The 22,244-nt window shown below is 36.8% G+C and overlaps 1 protein-coding gene across 1 annotated transcript; it reads left to right on the top strand.

Annotated features, from left to right (window-relative positions):
* Positions 1 to 5,862: 5,862 nt before the first annotated feature.
* On the top strand, positions 5,863 to 6,522 carry LOC104896829 (hypothetical protein). Its single transcript, XM_010683623.3, has one exon. The coding sequence runs from the start codon at positions 5,963 to 5,965 to the stop codon at positions 6,356 to 6,358; it is 396 nt and encodes a 131-aa protein (XP_010681925.1). The 5' UTR covers positions 5,863 to 5,962; the 3' UTR covers positions 6,359 to 6,522.
* The last annotated feature ends 15,722 nt before the right edge of the window (positions 6,523 to 22,244 follow it).

Raw genomic sequence — 22,244 nt, 5'->3', positions numbered from 1 at the left:
CAGCAAGGGAAAGTAATAGCCTATGGTTCGAGGCAGTTGAAGGTGCATGAGAGGAATTACCCGACCCATGATCTGGAATTAGCGGTTGTGGTGTTTGCACTAAAGATATGGCGACACTATCTGTATGGTGTTCCGTGTAAGGTGTATACTGACCACAAGAGCCTGAAGTACATCTTCACTCAGCGTGATCTTAACATGAAGCAGAGAAGGTGGCTTGAATTGGTCAAGGATTATGATCTGACCCTGGATTACCAAGAGGGTAAAGCGAATAAAGTAGCGGATGCTCTGAGTCGCAAGAGTAAGCATTCATTAAACGCTGCTATGGTGGTGCCTCGTGAATTGTGTGAAGAGTTTCGCAAGCTTGATATTGAGGTTGTTCCTCACGGTTATGTGTCTGCTTTGTTGGGTTCCATGAGTGCTGAGCCTAAGTTGTTCCAAGAGTTAAGAAGCAAGCAAAAAGGTGATCTGAAGCTAGAGAAGATCCGTGAAGCAAAGATGCAAGGTCGTGCAGAGAATTTTGAGATCTGTGCTGATGATAGCTTAAGGTTTATGGGGCGTTGGTGTGTGCCCAATGATGATGAGCTTAAGAGAAAGATTTTCGAGGAAGCTCATAGTACTCCTTATTCCGTTCATCCTGGGGGTGACAAGCTTTATAAGGATCTGAAGGCTAATTTTTGGTGGCCTGTTATGAAGAGAGAGATTGCCGAGTTCGTGGCTAGGTGTTTGATCTGTCAGAAGGTGAAAATCGAGCATCAGAGGCCTGGTGGTTTGTTGTAACCTTTGCCTATTCCTGCTTGAAAGTTCGACTCGATCTCGATGGATTTCGTGATGGGTTTGCCTAGAGCTGCTGGTGGATTGAATGTTGTGTGGGTGATTGTGGATCGGTTGACCAAAGTGGCTCGATTTATTGCGATGAAGAACACTTGGTCTATGGAAGAGTTAGCTGAAGCTTATGCTAGTGAGTCATTCGTCTTCATGGGCTTGACACTGTCTCTGACCGTGATCTGCGATTCCTATCCCAAGTCTGGACTTCATTTTTTTTGCTCCTAGTTTTTCGCAAAAGTTTCCCCTAAAACTATTATTTTCTCTAAATGAATTATTTTTATTTTATAATTTTGGGAGCCGAATTATTATTTTATTTTTATGGCGTGTTAATGTGTTTATTTCATTTATATTTATAATATAATTTATTAAAATTATTTTCATTATTAAGTATTTTCAAAGTTTAGGCGCGATTTAGGAATTAATCGTTTTATCGCGTAGCAGGCTTTTGAAGCAAGGACTCTTGTTGATTTGGGCCGAAAATTTTTGTGGGTGTGTTGGGCTTGACAGCCGGCCAAGTGAAGGAAAAGGAGAGCCTCTCTTTTTTCTTTTCTTTTTATTTTTCCTTGTGACTCTTTGTTGCTTTGTAACTCCCATAACCCCCTAATGATTCTTCCTAATTAAACCTATTTAAACCACTCTTTATCACTTCAAATTCTGACAATCAGAACTCCTTGCTGTCATACTCCACGTAATTCGACCATCATCATCTTCTTCATTCTCTCAAAATTTTTCATTTCTACTCCTTGTTAATTGTTCGTGAATTGTTCTTGTTACCTTTTTCTTATACTTGGTGCTTGGGAATTCGAAGAAGGAGAGGATCACACACCTATATTGGGATTTTCCAGAAATATTCAGCTCGCCTCCGACGATCCAGGTAACTAGTAGTTATCTTAAAACCATAGTGATTAGAGTGTTATTCGGTATTAGATTACTACGCCAAGAATTATTTAAATATTTTTGAATGAAATTATGGACGAAATTTGACATGAATATACTTGTTCCATGCTATGTGAATACTGTATAGAGAAAAAATAATTTTCGCATTGTTTTTGGTATTTATTTAATTTAATTGGTGTTTTGTGCGTTTTTGGCTAAATTGCATAATAATCATTGAACGAATGTTAAATTTGATGAAATTATTTTTCTTAGATCATGTTACATGCGTAGTATATATTCCATGCCTTAGAATAATTTTTTGCCTACTGTTTTATTTAATTGATATATCTGTTTTTGTAATTTCGTTTTTGTCAGTATAAAATTCATGAAAATTATTTCTAGGGGCTCAAAAATTAATTTCTTTGAATATTGTGTATTTCCGTGAGTTTTCGCATGTTATGTAAATTTTTGGTAATTTTTGGGCGTCTGTTTATATTTTTAATTATTATTTTGACTTATTTGAGTAATTTGTATATTAACTGTTAAAAATACTTTTGGAGTCCGAAATTTATAAATAAAAATTGAACCATGTCTGTAGAGTCATTAGAGTCGTATGATAAGTTTTGTGTGTTTTTAGTGCTCAAACTTATTAGTATAATAATTACTATTGTGTTTTTATTGTGAAATTGAGGATACACTTTTAAATTATTTAAGGGCTTTTAAATCAGAAATAATTCATAATTTATTATATTCTGGGTTGCTGATTTCAGTAGTATGCAGTATGTATCATTGGGTAACCATATGTATATGTTTGATTTATGAAAGAAAATGATTAATTAATACTACTCTTTCAACGAATATGATTTAGCGTTAATTGGTGGTGTATTTTTGATTGAATTGTGGTTGCTGTAAATACTAGTATAATATCATTGATGATGTATAGTGGTGTTCAAGTGTTTATTGTGGGAGACTTCTGTTGAAAATTTGTAAGTGATTTATTTTGAGGAGTTATGAAGAACTGTTTTGATGAACTGTGGGTATAAGGCCGGGTGGCATCCCCTTTTTGATGAATATTTTAGATGAATGATACTTGGATTATATGCATGATTGCATTTTGTGATAAGAACATCCGGTGGGATAGATGTAGTCCCCGGTGAAGAACATGCCAAACACCTGGTTTGCGAACTAGGGGTACACCTGGGTTAATTGTTGTCGTCCGAGAGGTCAGGGAGTTCTGCGTGTTCTACCATGTATCGGGAGTTTGGCCATTCTTAGACACAGATAGTGGGGAACGTAAGCCCATAGACTGACATGGAGATTGCGATCTGACAAACCTTAGGAAGTGATTTGCGAATCATTGGCGTTCGGTTTCTGACTCAATAACTTGTGAATTCTTGATTTATTATTATTTATATATTAGAATTGTTTCACTTACTATATCATGTTTACGTATTGTTGATGATCACATGTGTTACCTATGAGCTTTATGGTTAGGTGCATGCTATTGTTGTAATGACTGCATGATTTTCCTTTCTTAATAATTTAATTCTGAATCGTGCTTTGATCGCTATTGTTCTGGGAGAATTGCTAGTTACTCCCCACTGACTGTGGAATTATTTAATACATCCTTGCAGATGGAAATGACTGCTAGACTTGTGACTGCTTGGGCTAGCAGAGTGAGAGTTTGTAGTGAGAAGAAGCTCCTAGTACTGTTTTTGGTAGATGAATTCTATGTAGACCATAGAGAGACTTACTTTTGGATAGCTTTCAAGGATATTTAGTTTTATTTAAGTTCTATCGCTCGAGAGACTTGCATGTCTCATAGTTTTTGGATTGATAATATGATATAATTGGGACATTTGTTTATTTTAGAACTATGATGTGATCTCGGATATTAATTTCCTTTTTAAGCTATGAAACTTTGGTTTGAGGAATTATCTTTAGTTACTGTTTTAGAGTAGCATAACCGTCCCGGCGTTATTTCCGCTTACGTCTTTTTAGTACATCTTGATTAGATATTGTTTAGTATCTTAGTAGTAGAAGGACGAGGTGTTACAGTATATATTATTATTTTTGATAAATATGTTTTAAGATAAAGTATTTTATACTTTCCGATAATTGATTTCCTGATTTTAAATGATAATGTATAATGAAGATAAAAAGAATCATTCAAAGATTGGGTACATAGTAAAACCCAGCCATATTTTTGGATGCACAAAATGTCTATGGCGCGTATTTCAGATCCGTGCAGTAGGATCCGTTCGCGCATAACCGTGTCACTGTTGTGCACTGCGCAATGCTGATGTATGTTGCACATAATAATTGCGTGCAATGCAGTGCCATATCCTATCTTATTTATCCTATAAATAGACCATGTTCCATCCCATTATTGGCACGCTTTCATACGCCTTCACATTGATATTGTTCTTAAACATACTTAGCATCTCTCATTAACCCGTCAAAGAACATCTTGAGCAGTTACGACATTTAACTCTTGGAGGTATGATAGTGGATAATTATTTTCTTCATTTTTCTGAAACCTATAAACTAGTTAAGAGACAATTTCATTAAGACCGTACCAGTTTTCGTGGTTGGGAAATTCCTTCTTGAATCTTTAGTAATAACTCTGCTGATATAATCCCTTGACTTCCATTGGTTTTGTTACAAGTTCCACGATTGCTCATCACGAAGGCCATTACTATCTAATTTGGTTTTATGACTTTACAATATTCAATTAGGTTTATGTGTTTTTCTTTAAAAACCTATTGGCGAGACCAAACCTTTTTCAATTAAAACCATTCAGTTAGGTAGTGAAATTCGCATACACACTGTGTTAACCACAAAAATATGCATAAAGACGAAAGTAATCATTCACGAGAATGCTTTAGGTGAACTCCCTTGTGGATCCAATATTATTTTGATTTTTCTATTAAAAGAAAGAGGGTAGATATTTATAATCCACCCAAAATAAAAAAGTTTGCTTAGTCTCCAAAGTCGAAACAAAATAATCCGAATTTTTTCCTTGGATAATGCAAAAGTGGGCCTTAATCCCCAAAATATGCCAAAAAAAAAATCCCTACGTACCGTCCACGTAGGACGACACGCGAGTTTTTTTTTTTTTTCAACTTAAGTAAAACCGCTACTTGAAGTAGCGGTTTACAAGTGCCGAGAATTTTTTTTTCCAGCTTATGTAAAACCGCTACTTGAAGTAGCGGTTTAAAAAAAAAAAAATTGTTGTTGTTATTGTTGTTGTTGTTGTCGTGTAAACCGCTACTTGAAGTAGCGGTTCATTAATCAAGTCTGATATATGCTTGCAACATTTTGCCTAGGAAAACCGCTACTCACAGTATCGGTTTTCTTGGCAGAAAACAAAAAAAAATATTTTTTCGCATGCCGTCTTACGTGGACGATACGCAGAGAATTTTTTTTTTGACATATTTTGAGAATTAAAATCGACTTTTGCATTATTCAAGGAAAAAACTAGTTATTAGGCCCGGGCTACGCCCCGAGTAAGAAAAAATTTCATTTATTAATATAATACTTTATGATAATAATAATAAATACAACTTAGCCTAATGGTTAAGACTGTAGTGTATGTACTTGAGGTCTCAGGATCAAACCTATACTATGCAATTTCTAATTTTTTTTATTGTACATAGATTACATGAACTAAAACTCCCTAGGGGTAGTACTGTAGTGGTCAACACTGCTCTTCAAATGGTATCATGCATACATAATTAATTTTAATGAACATGCAAATTTATTTATTTTTAAGGATGCAAGGGATATGTTTAATAACATTAACTAATTACAACACATATTTTTAATTTTGTGGAAACATGGATCATTAAGAGATGTTAGATGAGATGGTGATTCTTTGAAAACCCTTACGTAAGGTCAGAAGTTCGAGCCCAGGCTTCAGCATATTTATTTTTTAAATAATGACCACTTGACTTTGTTCGTTAACAGACACATGGCAAAATTCTAGTGGCAGGAGGAGTGTCACGTGGCGCATCGACGTTTTTACGCACGCCTTTTAATATATATGTATAGATTCAAAACAATCCCCTCAAAGAAAACAAAGATGCCGCGTGGGAAAACGAATAAAAATACGTGGCAGTTATCGGCCGAATATAAGTTTCTATTAATACCAAGTAACTTCATATGTGGCCTCCACCATTGTAGTTGAGATTTCCCTTTTCTCTCTCCTCGGCCCTCGCACAATCCAGATCTAGGGTTTGTTGCTCTCCAATCATCATCAATGGCGTTAGAATGGGTAGTACTCGGTTACGCTGCAGCTGCAGAAGCAATCATGGTGATCCTTCTAACCCTTCCTGGCCTGGACGGTCTTCGCAAGGGTTTGATCGCCGTCACTCGCAATCTCCTTAAACCATTTCTCTCAATCGTACCTTTTTGTTTGTTCCTACTCTTGGATATCTACTGGAAATACGAGACTCGCCCCTCTTGTGAAGCCGATTCTTGCACTCCTTCCGAGTATCTTCGTCATCAGAAATCAATCATGAAAAGCCAACGTAATGCTCTTCTAATTGCTGCTGCTCTCCTCTTTTACTGGATCTTGTACTCTGTTACTGCCTTGGTTGTCAAGATCGAGCTGTTGAATCAACGACTTGAGAGGTTCAAGACCCGAACTGATTAATTTACCCGTCTCGTCTTCTCCTCCTTTTTCTTCTTCTCAGATAACTGGATTTTCCCTCATCCTCCGACTTTATGTATGTTATCCACTATACTCGTTATATTTTTTATTTTATGTTGGTTTGATTCACTGTTTATCGGATTAATAGACAGTTCCAGGATTGCTTACTTTTTCGGCGTATAATACTAACTTTAATTCAAATTCATTTATAATGTTGTGATTTTCTTTTTCAAAGGAAAGGATCTAGTTGAATTAGCTTATCCACATATATATTTTACTAAAATGGGGAATGCTCGACAAGTATATGAGTTTCAGATGATTTTACCTTTGCAAATGCTCTTGTGTATCGTTTGCTAATTATTGGGTGAGAGGTTAAAGTTGCATCTAAATTATAAATTGCATTTCTAATATAGGCCGTCTCAAAAATAATAAGCCACTTTTTAGATTTAGCAAGTTTAAGATTAAACTTTGCCATATATTCAACTTGATTATAGTATGGTGGAGATGAAGTTATGTAAATAGTGAGGTTAATTATGGGATTTCAACTCAGTTTATTTCAAATGAACTGAAATCAAATTTGACCTATATATTGAGAAGGAAAAAGATCTGGAGAATATGTTTGTAGGTGAAACAGAAACTTATGTGAAGAAACGGAGATATGTACAACTATTGAGACATTTATTTTCTCTAGTCTACAGTTGATTTTCTTTTTGTTATTTTATCGTGAAAAAAAAGTTCTACTTGGCCTATGGTTTGGTAGCAAGCAAGCAACTCCATTACTGATTTACCTTTATTGGCTGATTGGCTCAAGTAAAAGGAGTAAGAATGTGTTATGTGGTGAAGGCAAATGAGTATTGAACCTCTTGCGGACGTGTTAGAGGTCTAGTATAAGATGCTTACAGTGGCAACTAGAAGTTTGTCTAGATTGTATACTCTACTATGAGAAAAATGATACAGGAAACTAATCTGAGCAGTCCTATTAATTTGATCCACCCCCTACCACATTTTCTTAACTGCAAGTACGTGAGAGGTTTTGTGGTTGATGTGTTCCGAAGTGAGGTGAGATGCAATTTTGATGGCTTCTTTCAACTTAGGCCCAGTGATATAGGCAAAACACGTTGGAGATGAGCATCTTTTGTGTGGGCAAGAAGTAGTAAATGTGTAATTTATAGTGCCCTTTGGAAAAGGGGTTGGCCGACTAGGCGACTGTCAATCTTGCCAAAAGAAAAGAAAATTTGTTGATGTTTCCTTCACATTTATGATCTTAGCAAAGAACCTGAGATCATGTGTTAGATATGAGTGATGATTTTGCTTGCTGGTAACGGTTGTGATGACTGATAAGTGGTGCTTGTGCAATTCATCATCGGCATTTCGTATTTAAAGTCTAACAAATAAACTGAGATTATCAGATCATGTGTTATTGGGTGATTCCTGAGCCATTCGTTCTCCCGTCTCGGTTGGGCAGCCATGAGAGGAGAAGTTGGTAATTGATAAGCGGTGCTTGTGCAAGTCATGTCTCTTGAGTGTCCCTCATTTCCCTTTCTTTAATAGATCCTTTCTGGCATTCTTCTATATTGTTGTTTCGACTCTTCAATTACCTTGCTGCTCCCGTGTCTGATACCTGTATGATATGTCAACTGGAGTTGGATGCTGATTGTGATATTGAAAAAATATTGGGAAACATGTGGAATATATTACTTATCTGTGGTCGTTACTTTTGACAAGCATGAAATTTATGAGGAGCTAGGTATTGTTTTTCTGTTGTTTGCTTTTCCATCATACTTGTGCTTTCTTTTAACTGAGATGCCATGTCTCTAGTCTTAAATCTCATGCGGTAGTAGCTGTGGTGTCTTGGAGCATTATGCTTTTCTACCGCATTGCTTCCTGCTTGAAGTTTATTAAAATTCCATGTCCTGAGTATCATACCTTTGTACACTAAGTTTTTTCTGCTTGTAGCCTTGTTCTATTCAACAATTACTACCACAGTTTTTCTAGGGTTTATTTCACCATGAGCAAGGTATGGGGAGGTTGATACTTGATATATTCATCCTTACTCTATAACTTCTAAGTTCTAAGTAGTATAAATCGATAAGGCTTCTAGTATATGCAGTTGCAGGACATCTTCATTCCACATCTTGCAGATTTTTCTCCTCTCTTTCTCTTTGTATGCTCAAGTGATATAATTAGTGTGTTGTGAGCTAAACATATTCCAATAATCATTTTGTTCTAGTTTCGAAGGAAGTGAGAAACTTCTGCTCTGTCTGTTCCTTTTTACGTGCAAGCCAGCAAGGAAATTTGATGCTTGCTCATAAAGATGTAGCTTCTTTGTGTGGACTTGTGTATGTTCAGTTTCTTTCCTGCAAGGGATCCATGCTGTTCACTTATGAAGCTTTTGAAAATGAACCTATGAGTTTCGGCCAGCAACTATCTAGTTTTATTTCAGTTGAATATATAGCAATGAGATTGTAGGGGTATTCTAGTAATGTCAGTTGCGGTGGAGGGTCCTGCTACCTTCCTCACAATGGTTAGATTCTAACAGTAAATTTAGAAGAGTTGTTTACTTAGTTTGGCTAAATTAAATCTAGTTAACTTTTGCCTCAGAAGTAGTGGGGCATCTTCAATAAGTCATGTGGTCATCCTTGGACATGTTATTTAACATGTATAATTTCATTTTTTAAGTGCTGCTTCTCTTATGTGTTTGAATTGATTCTGAGTTAAGCTTTCGAAATCTTTCTTGTTTGAATGATATGTGAATACGCTGCTCTTGTACAGTTATACTGCGCCATTTGAATAGAGTTAATGTGCGCATTTTCAGTATGGTTTTCAGTATTGCATTCCTGCTATGGAGATGAGCTTTCATCATCATTTTTTAGAGTTGGATGAGAGCACCCTTATCAATGATCAAGATATAAGATGAAGTATGTAATATTAAAAAAAAAATTCCTTAGCAATGAATGAGAATAAGATTATGGGTTAATTGAGATGAAAATTTTGTATGGGTGAGTGAAATGATGAATAAGATTGTAGGTTGAGTGATGCCAAGTGTCACTTCGTGACTGAGTTTTAGAATATAGTACTTGTTGTAAAATTTTCAACGATTTTACTTAAAAAAATACAAAGTGAAAAAAAAATATAAACAACAATGACTTTGTTTTTTTGAGCTTTATAAATAGATTCATTTTGCCATATTTTATATAGACTTTTTAATTAGCTATTTATCGATTTTTTCTAATTTTGCTTATTTTATTTGATATATCTTCCATTTTTACACTTCAAAAAAATAAAAAGTAAAATGTTAGAGAGAAAAGTAGTTGGGTGAGTCAAAAAGTAAAAGAGAAAGGAAAAAGTAGTTGAGATGATCTTCTTGTTATTCATGGTGGAGAGGATAGGTGAAAAGATTGTGGAATGTTATTTTTTAGAGAGAGAAAGTTAAAAAGAGGGTGAGATGATTTTTGTTTAAAATCATCAATAATGGTGTTCTGACATCTTCCTTCTGATGAGGAAGTCTTAATGACATAACTAATGTCTTTTTATAATTTGGTTTTGAGGTATTTTTTTTTTTGAAATTGAATAATTTTTTTCTGTGTATATTAATACCTACTGAATGTATCGCACTTGGTAGACAATTTTTTTTGGACATTGGGAAAATTTGCATTAATAAAAAACTGCACTACAACCTAATGCTTATACAATCAAACAAAAACAAACAAAAACTAACATGAGCTTTATTTGCTCGTACATACTTTATGGAGAAAAAACTAACTACTTTCAGTTCTAATGAAGCTTTCCTTGAGCGATGGTGGGTGGGTTGGGTTATATGTCTTGATGAAAAATGTCTGATATGAGATGGAACTTGTTAAGATACAAAATCCTGACGATCTTCAAGAAGAGATTGCCACATAATATCTAGTAGACTCCAATGTCTACTAAACGCTAAATTTAAAGGTCCTTGAACAGAATCATCCTCGTGGATTATACTGATCCAATTAATAATGAAGTCACGTCCTTTGGTAACTACGAGGGTATCTAGAGTTTAGTCTCATTAGACTGAAACTCAACATGTATGGAGCTCGAAACTCCTCAAAATTAAATTGGAGGGCCTCCCACATGCCACAAGATGTATTTTCTAAATGTAATGACACCTAAAGAAGGTGTCATCAAGAGACCTGAAGATCCAACTTCGCAATCCCAAAACTAGAAGAACGACACACTAAAAAAATCTACATTAAGAACCTCCTCCCATCTTACTCAACACTCAAATTCCTAAAGCGACATAAACCTCATGGCCAATTCTAGGATCATTGACTCTATTAACCAGGTTTCATAGATCTTCCTTCGTCATAGGAAACCAAGAACCTTGTATTATCCATCGATCACCACAAACTAACATCCAAACACAATCATACACAAAAAGGCAAGAGTTATTGGATCTGAAAAACTAAACTAAGGCTAAAACATAAAACAAACTAAAATATCGAGTACTTGATTCGTACTAGCACTTAGATGATGACTCAAACAGGGGAGGGGGAAGGGGAAACTCAACCAAAACTGTAAAGGGGGATGGGAATCACTACCACAAATAGGGGAGAGGGAAGGGGAAATACGACCCAGACAAGGAAAGGGGATGGGGAGTCACTACCACAAACAAGGAGGGGGAAGGGGAGACGCGACATCGAGGGGGGGGGACTCAAACACTATACAAGGGGGAGGGGTAAAGGACACTCGAATACTAAACAGAGGGAAGGGGAAAGGGAGACTCAAACACACAATATGGGAAGGGAATGGCAGACGCAAGGAATGGGGACGGGGCACAGAATAGGGAAGGGAAAAGAGACGAACTGGCAAGGGGAGGGGACACAACGAATAAGGGAGGGGAAGTCGCGGGACTGAGGATAGGGCAGGGGAATAAGGAAAGGGGACGAATTGGCTAGGGTAGGGACGCTACGAAACTAGAGGACAAGCTCGCTAATGACCGGTGGAGTCGCCCACCACCAGCAAGCCTGCGGGGGAGGTGAGATGTATGATTTTGTTGTAGACTTGGAGTAACTCGAAGCTTACAAGGAAATGATTCGAACACAACAAACATTAAAGGAAGCTATTGAACTTCGATTAGTGAATATAGGATAAATTAGCTAGCTTTAATCTTCTAAGGATACAAATGCAACACCTTAGTTAATTAAAGTTCCTAAGATCACAAATTAGTGTAGCTAGGACTAATTAAGCAAAGGCAAATTAATCTAAGTTTTCAAATCCAAGAAATAAGAATAATTCCATTTGAGATGAACTCGGTCTTTTTTTAGGCATAAACTTTGATGATTTTTTTTAATGATCAACATTGCTTAAATACATAGTTCATATCCTAATTTTCTGATTTTCATAAATGAAAAAGAATAGAAATAAATTGCAACTAAGTCCACTAATGTCGAACATGGCAGATCATGAATGAACATACATGTCTTAATAGTGTTTTAGGACAAGAGAAGTGGTGTTGAAGGTACCAAGCATGAGCAGCATGCCTTTCTTGGATTGTGGAACAAATTCCACCTTCCTTGTTTTCACTAAGCACGGTTGATGACGGCTTGTTGGCACGCCTCAACAACAGGAAGTGGTTCCTATTATCACACCTGACTTACGCTTAACTTGTTCCAACAATCTCAACAATGCAACAGCTTTTTGAAGCATGACTCACACATGTTTCCCCTACAAAGATGGAACTACTCACAACATATTCCCACGTTCAAACATACTACTCCTACTAGCACTAAGACTCATGTGCACAACGCACTCCTTCTAGTACTAGGACTCTTGTACTTAGCTTAGAACCATTACAATTCAATGACTCTTAGTAGTACAACTTTAGGGAATTGAAATTACAACTTAAAGCAAACTAATACACGGATTAAAAACTAATACACGGATTAATCAAAGGAAATTAACAACTTAAGTAAAAGGGAAACAAATGAACGCGAGCAATTTCAGTATGAACGAAGTTAATCATAACCTTGAACTCACTTGACTTAATCATGGACATGGACTTGAACTGAACAATGGCTTCACCTACCATAACAATGAAGGAATGAGCCTTGTTGGTGTTCAATTGTGGCGCTGCATCTCCATCATCCCCCCCCCCCCTTGTTGAGAAGAGTTTAACCTCAAACTTGGAATCTCACCAAGATCCTCATGAAATGGACTAAGATCTGAGACATTAAATGTTGTTGAAACTCCATAAAATCTCTTGGATGCTCAATCTTATATGCATTAGGATTGATTTGTTTATGCACCTTGAAAAGACCATCTGCCCTAAGACTCAACTTAGAACGCCTCTTGGAAGGAAAACGTTCCTTCCTCAAATGAATCCATACTAGATCTCCTGGTTGAAATTGAACATCCTTCTTCTTTTTGTCCAAGCGTAGCTTAAGTTTTTCATTAGCTTTGACAATTCTAGCGTGAACAAGACCATGTAGCTTCTTGATCTCTTTTGTTCGTTCATCAGCTTCCATACTAAAACTTGTTTTGAATCGGAAGTGATGCAAGATCGAGAGGAGTACAAGGATTCACACCATAAACAATCTTGAAGGGACAAAGTCTAGTTACCTTGTGAGGGACTCGATTGTAGGCAAACTCAGCATGAGGAAGCATCTCCTCCCATTGCCTTGGACCCTTGGTGGCTAGAGTTTTAAGCAAAGTGCCTAAGGTTCTATTAGTAACCTCGGTTTGTGGATGACTTGAAGTGCTAAACTTCAGCTTGGTTCCCATTTTCTTCCACAAAGTGAGCCAAAAGTGACTCAAGAACTTGGAGTCTTTATCACTAACCATGGATCTTGGAACACCATGTAGCCTAACCACTTCTTTGAAGTATAACAAGCGGTTTGGACAATATCATGAGTGGTGTTGCTTGCAATGAGGTGAGCTATCTTTAAGAAACGATCAACAACCACCATTATAACATCTTTGTGGTGTTGTGAGCGTGGCAAACCAGTGATGAAATCAAGGTTCACATCCTCCCATGGAGCTTTAGGTGTAGGCAAAGGCATGTGAAGTACTTGAGGCAAGGAATGACCCTTGGCTCTTTGACACACATTGCAACGTTGCACCAATACTCTACATCTCTTCTAAACCTCAGCCAATAAAAGTAATCACTCACCATGGACGTAGTCTTTTCGATGCTAAAATGACTAGTTAGGCCACGTTTATGGAATTCCTTGATAAGTGATTCGCGCACATCATGCTTAGGGACACATAGTTTATTGTTCTTTAATAGGAAACCATCAAAAAGATGGTATTCACCTAGTGAGTGGCTTTGGGCACTTAGTGAACAACTCACCGAAATCTGCATCACCTTTATAGTTCTCCTTCAAAAGCTCAAGGCCATGGACTTGTCCTCTTAAAGAACTCAATAGCATATACTTCCTTGACAAATCATCTGCTCCCTTGTTCATTTTATCGAATTTGTGCTGGATGACAAAGTGAAAAGCTTGTAGCAATTCCACCCATTTGGTATGTCTTTCTTGCAAGTTTTCTTGGCTTTGCAGTATTTCAAAGCCTCATGGTCATAATGTAGGATGAAATTCCTTAGCTATGAGATAACGACGTCATTGATCTATTGAACGCACCAAAGCATAAAAGTATTTGTCATAAGTTGAGTATTTACGCTTAGCTTCATTGAGTTTCTCACTAAAGTAGGCTGAATGTCTACCATTTTGAGATAACACCGCACCAGATGCATCACACTCCACTTCAAACATCTCTTTAGAGCTAGGTAAGGTTAGGATGGGGGCTGTGGTTAATCTCCTTTTCACCTCTTCGAAAGCTTGGTAGGCTTAAGGGTTCCACAGGAAGTGTTTGAGTTTTGTGAGTTCAATTAAGGGTGCCATGAGAGTACTAAAGTCTCTCACAAACGCCTATATAATAAAGCTAGGCCATGCAAGCTTCAAATTTGTTGGATGAAGGTGGCGGTAGGCGGTAGGCCAATCACTTATAACTTGCACTTTCTTGTCATCTACCTTGATTCCTTCACTTGAGACTACGCTAGGGGAAAAAAAAGGAAGGGCTGCGCTGGAAGGGCTGCGCTTTCTTCATTACGCAACCCTTCTATACAGTAGGGCTGCGCTTTTAAATAAAATGCAGCCCTTCTTTCTTGTAGGGCTGCGTTTTTATAGAAAAGTGCAGCCCTTTACAAAAAGGGCTGCGCTTGACTAAAAAAACGCAGCCTTACTGTAAAGAGAAGGGTTGCGTTTTTTAGTCAAACGCAACCCTTTTAAATGAAGGGCTGCGTTTTTTTGGACAAGCGCAACCCTTCATGGGCTTTTTTTTATTTTATTTTGAAAAGAAGAACATTGGGCTTAAAAGAAGCGCGCCGCTAGGGTTTAATTGTCTCAGTCTCTCTCATTCTCTCTCTCCTCCCTCACATTCACCTGCCTCTCTCTCATTCTCCTACCTCTCTCTCCTCCGTTCAGATTCTCCTGCCTCTCTCTCCTCCGTTCAGATCTCCTGCCTCTAAGGTTCAATCTCGTCAGAACAAATCAAGACTCGACATCTTGCTGAGAAAATTTGAGAAAAATCGACATCCGTTCAGATCGCCTGTGAAAAGACTAAACTCCTTGCTGAGAAAATTTGAGAAAAATCGACATCCGTTCTTCGACATGTTCAGATCGCCTTCGCAAATGAATCGACAAAATTAAAGTGCGGAAATCAGAAAAGAAAAAACTGAGATTTCTATTTCTTCGTCATGTTCAGATCGAGATTTCTATTTCTTCGACATCCGTTCAGATCGAGATTTCTATTTCTTCGACATCAGTGTAATTTAATTTTTGTTGTTGTAATTTAATTTTTAATTTTTCTTAGATCTGGTTTGGTTCATATCATTTCTTAATTTTTCTTTTTGTAATTTATTGTTTATTCTTAGATCTGGTTTGTTTATAAACAGTAAGTTATTTGTTTACTTATACTCATATACTCATATATTTGTTTACTTATACTGTTTATATTCACAATTTTTTTTTGCATTTTTTGTAATTTACGTTTATTCTTAGATCTGGTTTCGAGTTTTCTATTTACTGTTTATAATATGAACTAGGTTAATTTTAATAATAATATCTGTTTAATCAAATGGAGTGACTCGACATCTCGCTGAATATCTATTTTTGTGATTTTGTTATAATTTTATCAGTTTGGAATTGATTTTGTGTCTATTCGACATAAAAAATGCAAAAAAAAATTTTTTTTTTTTGGGTCAAAAGGGCTGTGCTTTTACCTAAAAACGCAGCCCTTCTACAAGTGAAGGGCTGCGTTTTTAGGTAAAAAGCGTAGCCCTTTAAGCATGAAGGGTTGCGTTTGAAAAGCGCATCCCTACTTAAAAAGTGAAGGGTTGCTATTGAAAGGGCTACTGTCAAAAAGCGCAGCCCTAAGAGCCTTTTTTAGCGCAGCCTTTCCTTATTTTTCCACTAGTGCTAGGAATTCGAGAAAAATCACTTGATTGGAGAAGAAGTGACATTTCTCTAAGTTTCGATAGGGCTTTTCCTTCTCCAAAACTTCGAACACTTGCTCCAAATGTAAAGCATGTTCCATCTCATCCTTGCTTATAGCAAGGATGTCATCAAAATAAACCACAACAAGTCTCCCTAGGAATGGTCGAATTGTTTGGTTCATGAGCCTTATGAATTTACTTGGTGCATTAGCCAAACCAAATGGCATGATTAGCCACTCATACAACCCTTCTTTTGTCTTAAATGCGGTTTTTCATTCATCACCTTCATAGATGCTAATTTGGTGATAGCCGCTCCTAGGATCAATCTTAGAGAAGACTTTAGAATCATGAAGATCATCAAGAAGATCATACAATCTAGAAAATGGTATTCTATGGTGATTTTGCTACTATCAACATACATACGCCACTCACCATTTTTCTTTGGAACTAAGAGGGTAAGCACAACACATGGACTCAATGACTCCCTAAAAAACCCTTTTTGACTTCAACTCCTCAACTTGCCTCCTTATTTCTTCAGTTTCTTTAGGATTGGTTCTATATTAGTATGTTTGTTGGGTAGGCTAACTCCAGGTATGAGGTCTATTTTGTGTTGTATGTCACGCTTAGGGGGGAAAACCATGTGTGATTTTTTGTGAAAAAGCGTGAACATATTTGTCTAGAAAAGGGGTGAGTAAAGGGTGTTGGTTGTTTTGTGGAGGTCGAGGGGGATCAATGCCACTAAGGATGAGTTCCTTAATTGGTGGATACTTATGATAATCTGGTTTCATCAATGTGGCAAAGGCTATTGGCTTTTTGAATTGAAGGGTTTGGTTTTCTTTTAGTTTTGGTACGAGGGGAGCAAGAATAATTTTCTTGTTATTTTCATGAAAGTTTATGTATTCTTGTATCCATCATGGATAACTCTCCTATCAAACATCCAATGCCTCCCAAGTAACATGGATGCGTCCATTGGGATTACATCACACCTCATCTTCATACATTTTGCCAATGCTAAAGCTAAGTAATACACGAGTTGACACATGTATTTCTTTGCCTTGATTCAACCATTGGATCACATAGGGTGTGGGATGAGAGGTTGTGTTTAGGTTGAGCTTAATTATGAGGGTTTGAGAGGCTACATTAGTACAACTTCTACCATTAATTATCAAAGAGTATACCTTTCCTCCTATGGTACAACGAGTTTGGAAGATTGTTTCCCTTTGGAGTTGGTCCTCTTGGTTAGCCATTCCACTAAGGGTTCTTCAAACTACTAAGCACTCTCATTAATCAGGACCAAGTACTTTTTTCTCCTCATCTCTTTCTTCTTCATACTCCTTATAAGTCTTTGAACTCCATTAGGCTAACCACCTTCTTGTTAGGACACTCAGAAGCAAAGTGATCGAACCCTTGGCACCTAAGGGGTAGTTTGTTTAGGGGTGAATGTGGTTGGCTTAGTGTTAGGGGTAGTTTTAGCAAAGGGGAGTGAGGCCTCCCACTTGCCTTTGATCTTTCATTGCTTGTCAACCTTGTGAGCCAAGATGCTAAGTTCTTTAAGGGTTAAGTAGTGACGGAGTTCCACTATATTGGCTATCTTGGAGTCTAATCCTCCCAAGAATTTAACAAGAGTTTGAGGTTCATCCTCTTACAATTCACATTTCATCAAGAAATATTTGAACTCTCGAGCATACTCTTCTACACTCTTTGAACCTTGATGAATGTTATAAAGCCTAGTAAAGTTCTCTTGCACAATAAGTTGGCAAGAATTTTTGCTTAAGGAGCTTCTTCATCTTCTTCCAAGTATGAACCTTCTCTTTTCCAGCTCTCTCCCTTTTAGGACACACACCATCCCTCTTCCTCAACTTGAGTGCCACCGACTTCACTCTTTTGTTCTCCGGGACTTGCTTGTAATAAAAAATACTCTCTCCACCGTTCTTATCTACTTTATGAAATCATCTGCATCCAACTTGCCATCATAATCTGAGATATCAACTTTGATATCATTAGATTGGTGTTGATATTGGGAAGGTCTTCTAAAAGCTAGGAAAGTTTCATCACTTACTTGATCAGATTTATCCTCTCCTTTCCTATCTCCTATTCGGTGTTGCAACTTAAGTGATAGTTGCCTCACTTACACTTATATGAGGGTCATTCTAGCCTCACTTTCATTCCTCTCATCCTCGAACATTTTCAAAGTTGCTTTTCAGTTGGCTGGGGGCTCAGATTGTTCTCCAAACTCCATGATTTCAAGGGTTTTTTTGAACATGTTTGATAGTGTTTTAGGACAAGAGAAGTGGGGTTGAGGGCATTAAGCATGAGCAACATGCCTCGCTTGGATTATGGAACAAATTCAACCTTCCTTGTTTTCACTAAGCACGGTTGATAACCGCTTGTTGGCACTCCTCAATAATAGGAAGTGGCTCCTATTATCACGGCCAACTCACACTTAACTTGCTCCAACAATCTCAAGAATGCAACGTCTTTTAGAATTATGACTCACACATGTTTTCCCTACAAAGCATCAAATACTAACAACTTACTCCCACGTTTAAACATAATACTCGTGCGCACGATTTTCCGACGTTATGGCTCCGATGATGGTGAGCGTTGTGCTCCGGTGTTAGTTAGGGTTATGCAAGTGAGTGAGAGGGAGGGGTTTTAGGCTTCGTTCGAGGGAGCAAGGGAAACTCGTGTTGTGAGTGAGAGGGAATGAATAAGTGTACGTGCAATTAGATTTTAGTAAAGTGAAGGGTTGCGGTTAACCGCGACCCTTCCAAACAAAAGGCTGCAGTTTTTGGGCTAACTGCAACCCTTCACTAAAAGGGCTGCATTTTTCTTTAAACCGCAGCCCTTCGTATACGAAGTGTTGCGGATTCTGGGCTAACTGCAACCCTTATATCGCAACCCTTCCATTTTTCCACTAGTGTTGTGTTCTGGGTTTGTTTGTGTTTCGGGTTTTGTTTGTTGTGTTATGGGTTGGGTTTGTTGTGTTATGGGTTTGTGTCTTGGGTTGTGAGTTTGTGTTCTAGGTTATTTGTTTAGGGTTTAGGGTTTAACCCTAATCCCTAAATCCTAAACCTTAAACCCTATCCCTAAACATCAACCCTAAACCCAAATCTTAACCCTAAACTCAAACCCTAGCCCCTAACCCTAACCGTAACCTTAACCCCAAACCCTAACCCTAAAATTATAAATCCTAAACTGAATTATTGGGTTTGGTTTAGTTGTTTTATATCCTTTTGGTTGATAAATGTCCCATGCGCAAAGAACATTTGTTGTTTACTTATTTGCGACTCTTTTGGCTACATTTTATATTACACACTTATTTTGCCATAAGTGTCATGATGCATCTTTACATTTCTTTTGTCTAATTGAACATGATATGTACTTGATTGGTAAGATTGGCTTTGGTATTATTGATGCTAGTGTCACTTTTGCTGGCTTTCTTGTGTTGTGAAGTTGTGTTGTCAATTAGAGTCGAGTATTCAATGATAAGGTAGAATTTTTACTTGAGAGCCATAGTTGTTTTGGTGTTCCAGTTTGTTCTTTCTCTTATCTTTCACCTCTACATCCGACTGAATTGATTTCATTATGTTGGTAATGATGAAATTTGGTTGGAAGTGGAGGCTGAAAGAAAAGGGTGGGATAACTTTGGGATAACTAAATGTGGTTGTTTGGTTTCGTTAATAAAATGTCCCTTCACTAGTGGAAAATACCTTATCTGTCACTTAGTAACAGATTCGGTTTTCTAAAAGCCGCATCCGAAAATCAATAAAAAACTGTGAGGGAAAGCTGGGCGAAAAATCTAATCCGGATCAGATTGTAGAAAATGCTGCAGTTTTCTAAAATCGGACCGGTTTAGAAGACCAGATCAGATTTTTCGTTATTTTTTCTGAAACAAAAACGAGCTCAGTCCCAAAATAACACGCTTCTTTTTAGAGGCCCAAAGCATGGATGAAGGCCCAACGCATCTCTTTTTAGACTCCACATACCTGATATCTCTCCTCCCTCAAAAATATCAAACCTTAGTCTTCCTTCTCTCTCTCTTCTCTACTCCTCCCTCACACCACACGGTAGCTCCCTAAGCCCAAATTCTCACTCAGCTCCCTAAGCTCCCTCCTCTCACCTCTCACCTCTCACCTCTCACCTCTCACCTCTCACCTATCACCTCTCATAAATGCCACCACCCCAGTCTCACTTCTCTCTCTCTCCTCTCTACTCCTCCCTCAGAAAACGAAGAACGAAAATGAAGAGCGAAAATAAAGAGCGAAAATGAAGAGCGAAGAAAGGAAATGAAGAACGAAATGAAGAGCAAAACGAAGAACAAAGAATTGCAGATATGTACACAAGAAATTGGTTTGTTTGAGTTTTTATGGGATTTAGTTTTTGGATCTAGTTATAAGTGTTGATTTCTTTTTTCGTTTATGTTTTTTACCGGAGTTTCTTTCGTTTTATTTGGGATTTAATTTTTAGATCTGGTTTTGAGTGTAGGTTGGTTTTTATTTCTTTTTTTAGGCTTCTATTTTCGTTTTTTTGGGCTTCCAGTTTTGTTTGATTTTTTGTTCGAACTCTTATTTTCGTTTTTTCGTTTCATCTGGGTAGTATTTTTTTTTTTGGCTTCCGTTTTCGTTTGATTTTTTGTTCGAAATTTTAATTCTCTTTTTTTAGTTTTATCTGGGTAGTGTTTTTTAGTTTCTTTATTTTCTAATTTTCGTTTTTTTCGCATATGTTACAATATTCGTATACTTGTTTATTGATACTGAGTGGATGTTTCTCAATTTTTCTTGACGCTAACCAATTTTTGTATATTTTGCAATTTTTCGTATACTTCATTAGTTTGGATTTGTTTCTGAGATGTGGTTTGCAGCATAAATGTTGGATGTTGCTGTTGTGCAGATAAAAAAAAATGATTATTGTATAAGTGGTAAAATCTTTACAATCTAATTTTTGTTTTTCTTTTTTTTTATATATATTGTATAAGTGGTAAATTTCATACATTGTAATTTTCAGTATATATGTTAAATTGTTATTTTTGTGTATTTTTGTATTATATTAAAATGTTGTTTCTATGTATTTATGTCTAGTTTCATATACATATATTTTGTATAATTTTTGTTTCTATGTATAATGTATTATTTTTGTATATATATGTTTTGTAATTTTTGTTAGACTTTGAGTATTGTATTCCACCAACACATAGGTGAAAGAGACGTGAAATGTAGTGCAGACCTGCAGGTCTGAACTTTTTTTTTTTACATGAATTTCGACAATGTGTTGATTTGAGGTAAAAACCGGATCAGTAAATATTTTGAATTTGCTGCGGGTCCACTCGATGCGGACCAAAATCGAATCAGTTAGCCCGACTTTAACCGCATTAGATGAGATTTTTTCCACTAGTGCTTGTGCAAAAGATGATTGGTTGTTTGCGACTCTTTTTGGCTAGATTTTACTTTACACACATGTTTGCCCTAAGTGTCATGATGTGGAGCTACCTTCATATTTGTCTTATTGGACTTGATATGCACTTGATTGGTAAAATTGATTTTGGTATATTTCAAAAGACCAAGAATTGTGGATGTTCGTATCAATTTTGCTGGCTTTTTTGTGTTGTGAAGTTGTGTTGTCAATTAGATTCGAGTGCTCGGTGATGAGGTCAAGTTGTGTATCTTTTTGTTATCTTTGCAATATTTACTTGTTTAAAATTGACACTTAAAAACTGCTTTATATTTTTCTTTGAGAGGTTTTTTTGGTGTTTTCTACTCTCTTCGTTTCCTAAAGATCTTCCCTCTTTCCGTTTAAGCGCGTTTCCAAAAGATCTTCCCTCTTTTACTTTATTCCTTATTTGGAATTTTTTCCCCCTTTTTACCCCTCTCATGTCCTTATCATATGGTCCACTATAACATTATTAATTCACTTTTACTCCCTTTCTCTCTCCTACTTTAACTCCTTTTTATTTGTTTATTTATCTTAACTCCTTTCTCTCTCCTACTTTACCCACCCCACACCCCACACAACTTGATTCTCATTGGTATCTGTAGTAACAGTAGCAAGGAAGATCTTTAGGAAACGGAGGTAGTACCATCTGTTGTTGCTGTTGATGTTGCTGGTGGTGGTGGTATGTTGCTGCTGCTAGGGGTGTGCACTAGTCCAAAACTGGATCGGTTGAACCGGTGGACCGGAATTTGAATTTTTTTTTGGATCGGGATCGGACCCAAATATTTCGGCCCCTTGTAATACTCCGTATTTTTAGTAAGTTATTAGGTATAATTTTTTTAAAAGATTTTATATAGTAAAAAGGTTTTTATCAATTATTAAGGTTTTAAATAGGCTTTTATATTAAATTATAAGTTTTTCAAATAAATTCTAGCCCAAATTATATATTGGGCCTAAGTTTACAACTTATAATCCAAGTAGTTAGAAGATTTT

This window comes from Beta vulgaris, chromosome 6 (genome assembly GCF_026745355.1).
Source record: "Beta vulgaris subsp. vulgaris cultivar EL10 chromosome 6, EL10.2, whole genome shotgun sequence".
NCBI lineage: Eukaryota > Viridiplantae > Streptophyta > Magnoliopsida > Caryophyllales > Amaranthaceae > Beta > Beta vulgaris.
The sequence above is the reverse complement of the archived record's forward strand: the minus strand, read 5'-3'. Positions and strand labels throughout refer to the sequence as shown.

Coding starts and splice junctions, on each gene's coding strand:
- LOC104896829 (XM_010683623.3), top strand. CDS start 5,963: ATGGCGTTAGAATGGGTAGTACTCGGTTACGCTGCAGCTGCAGAAGCA.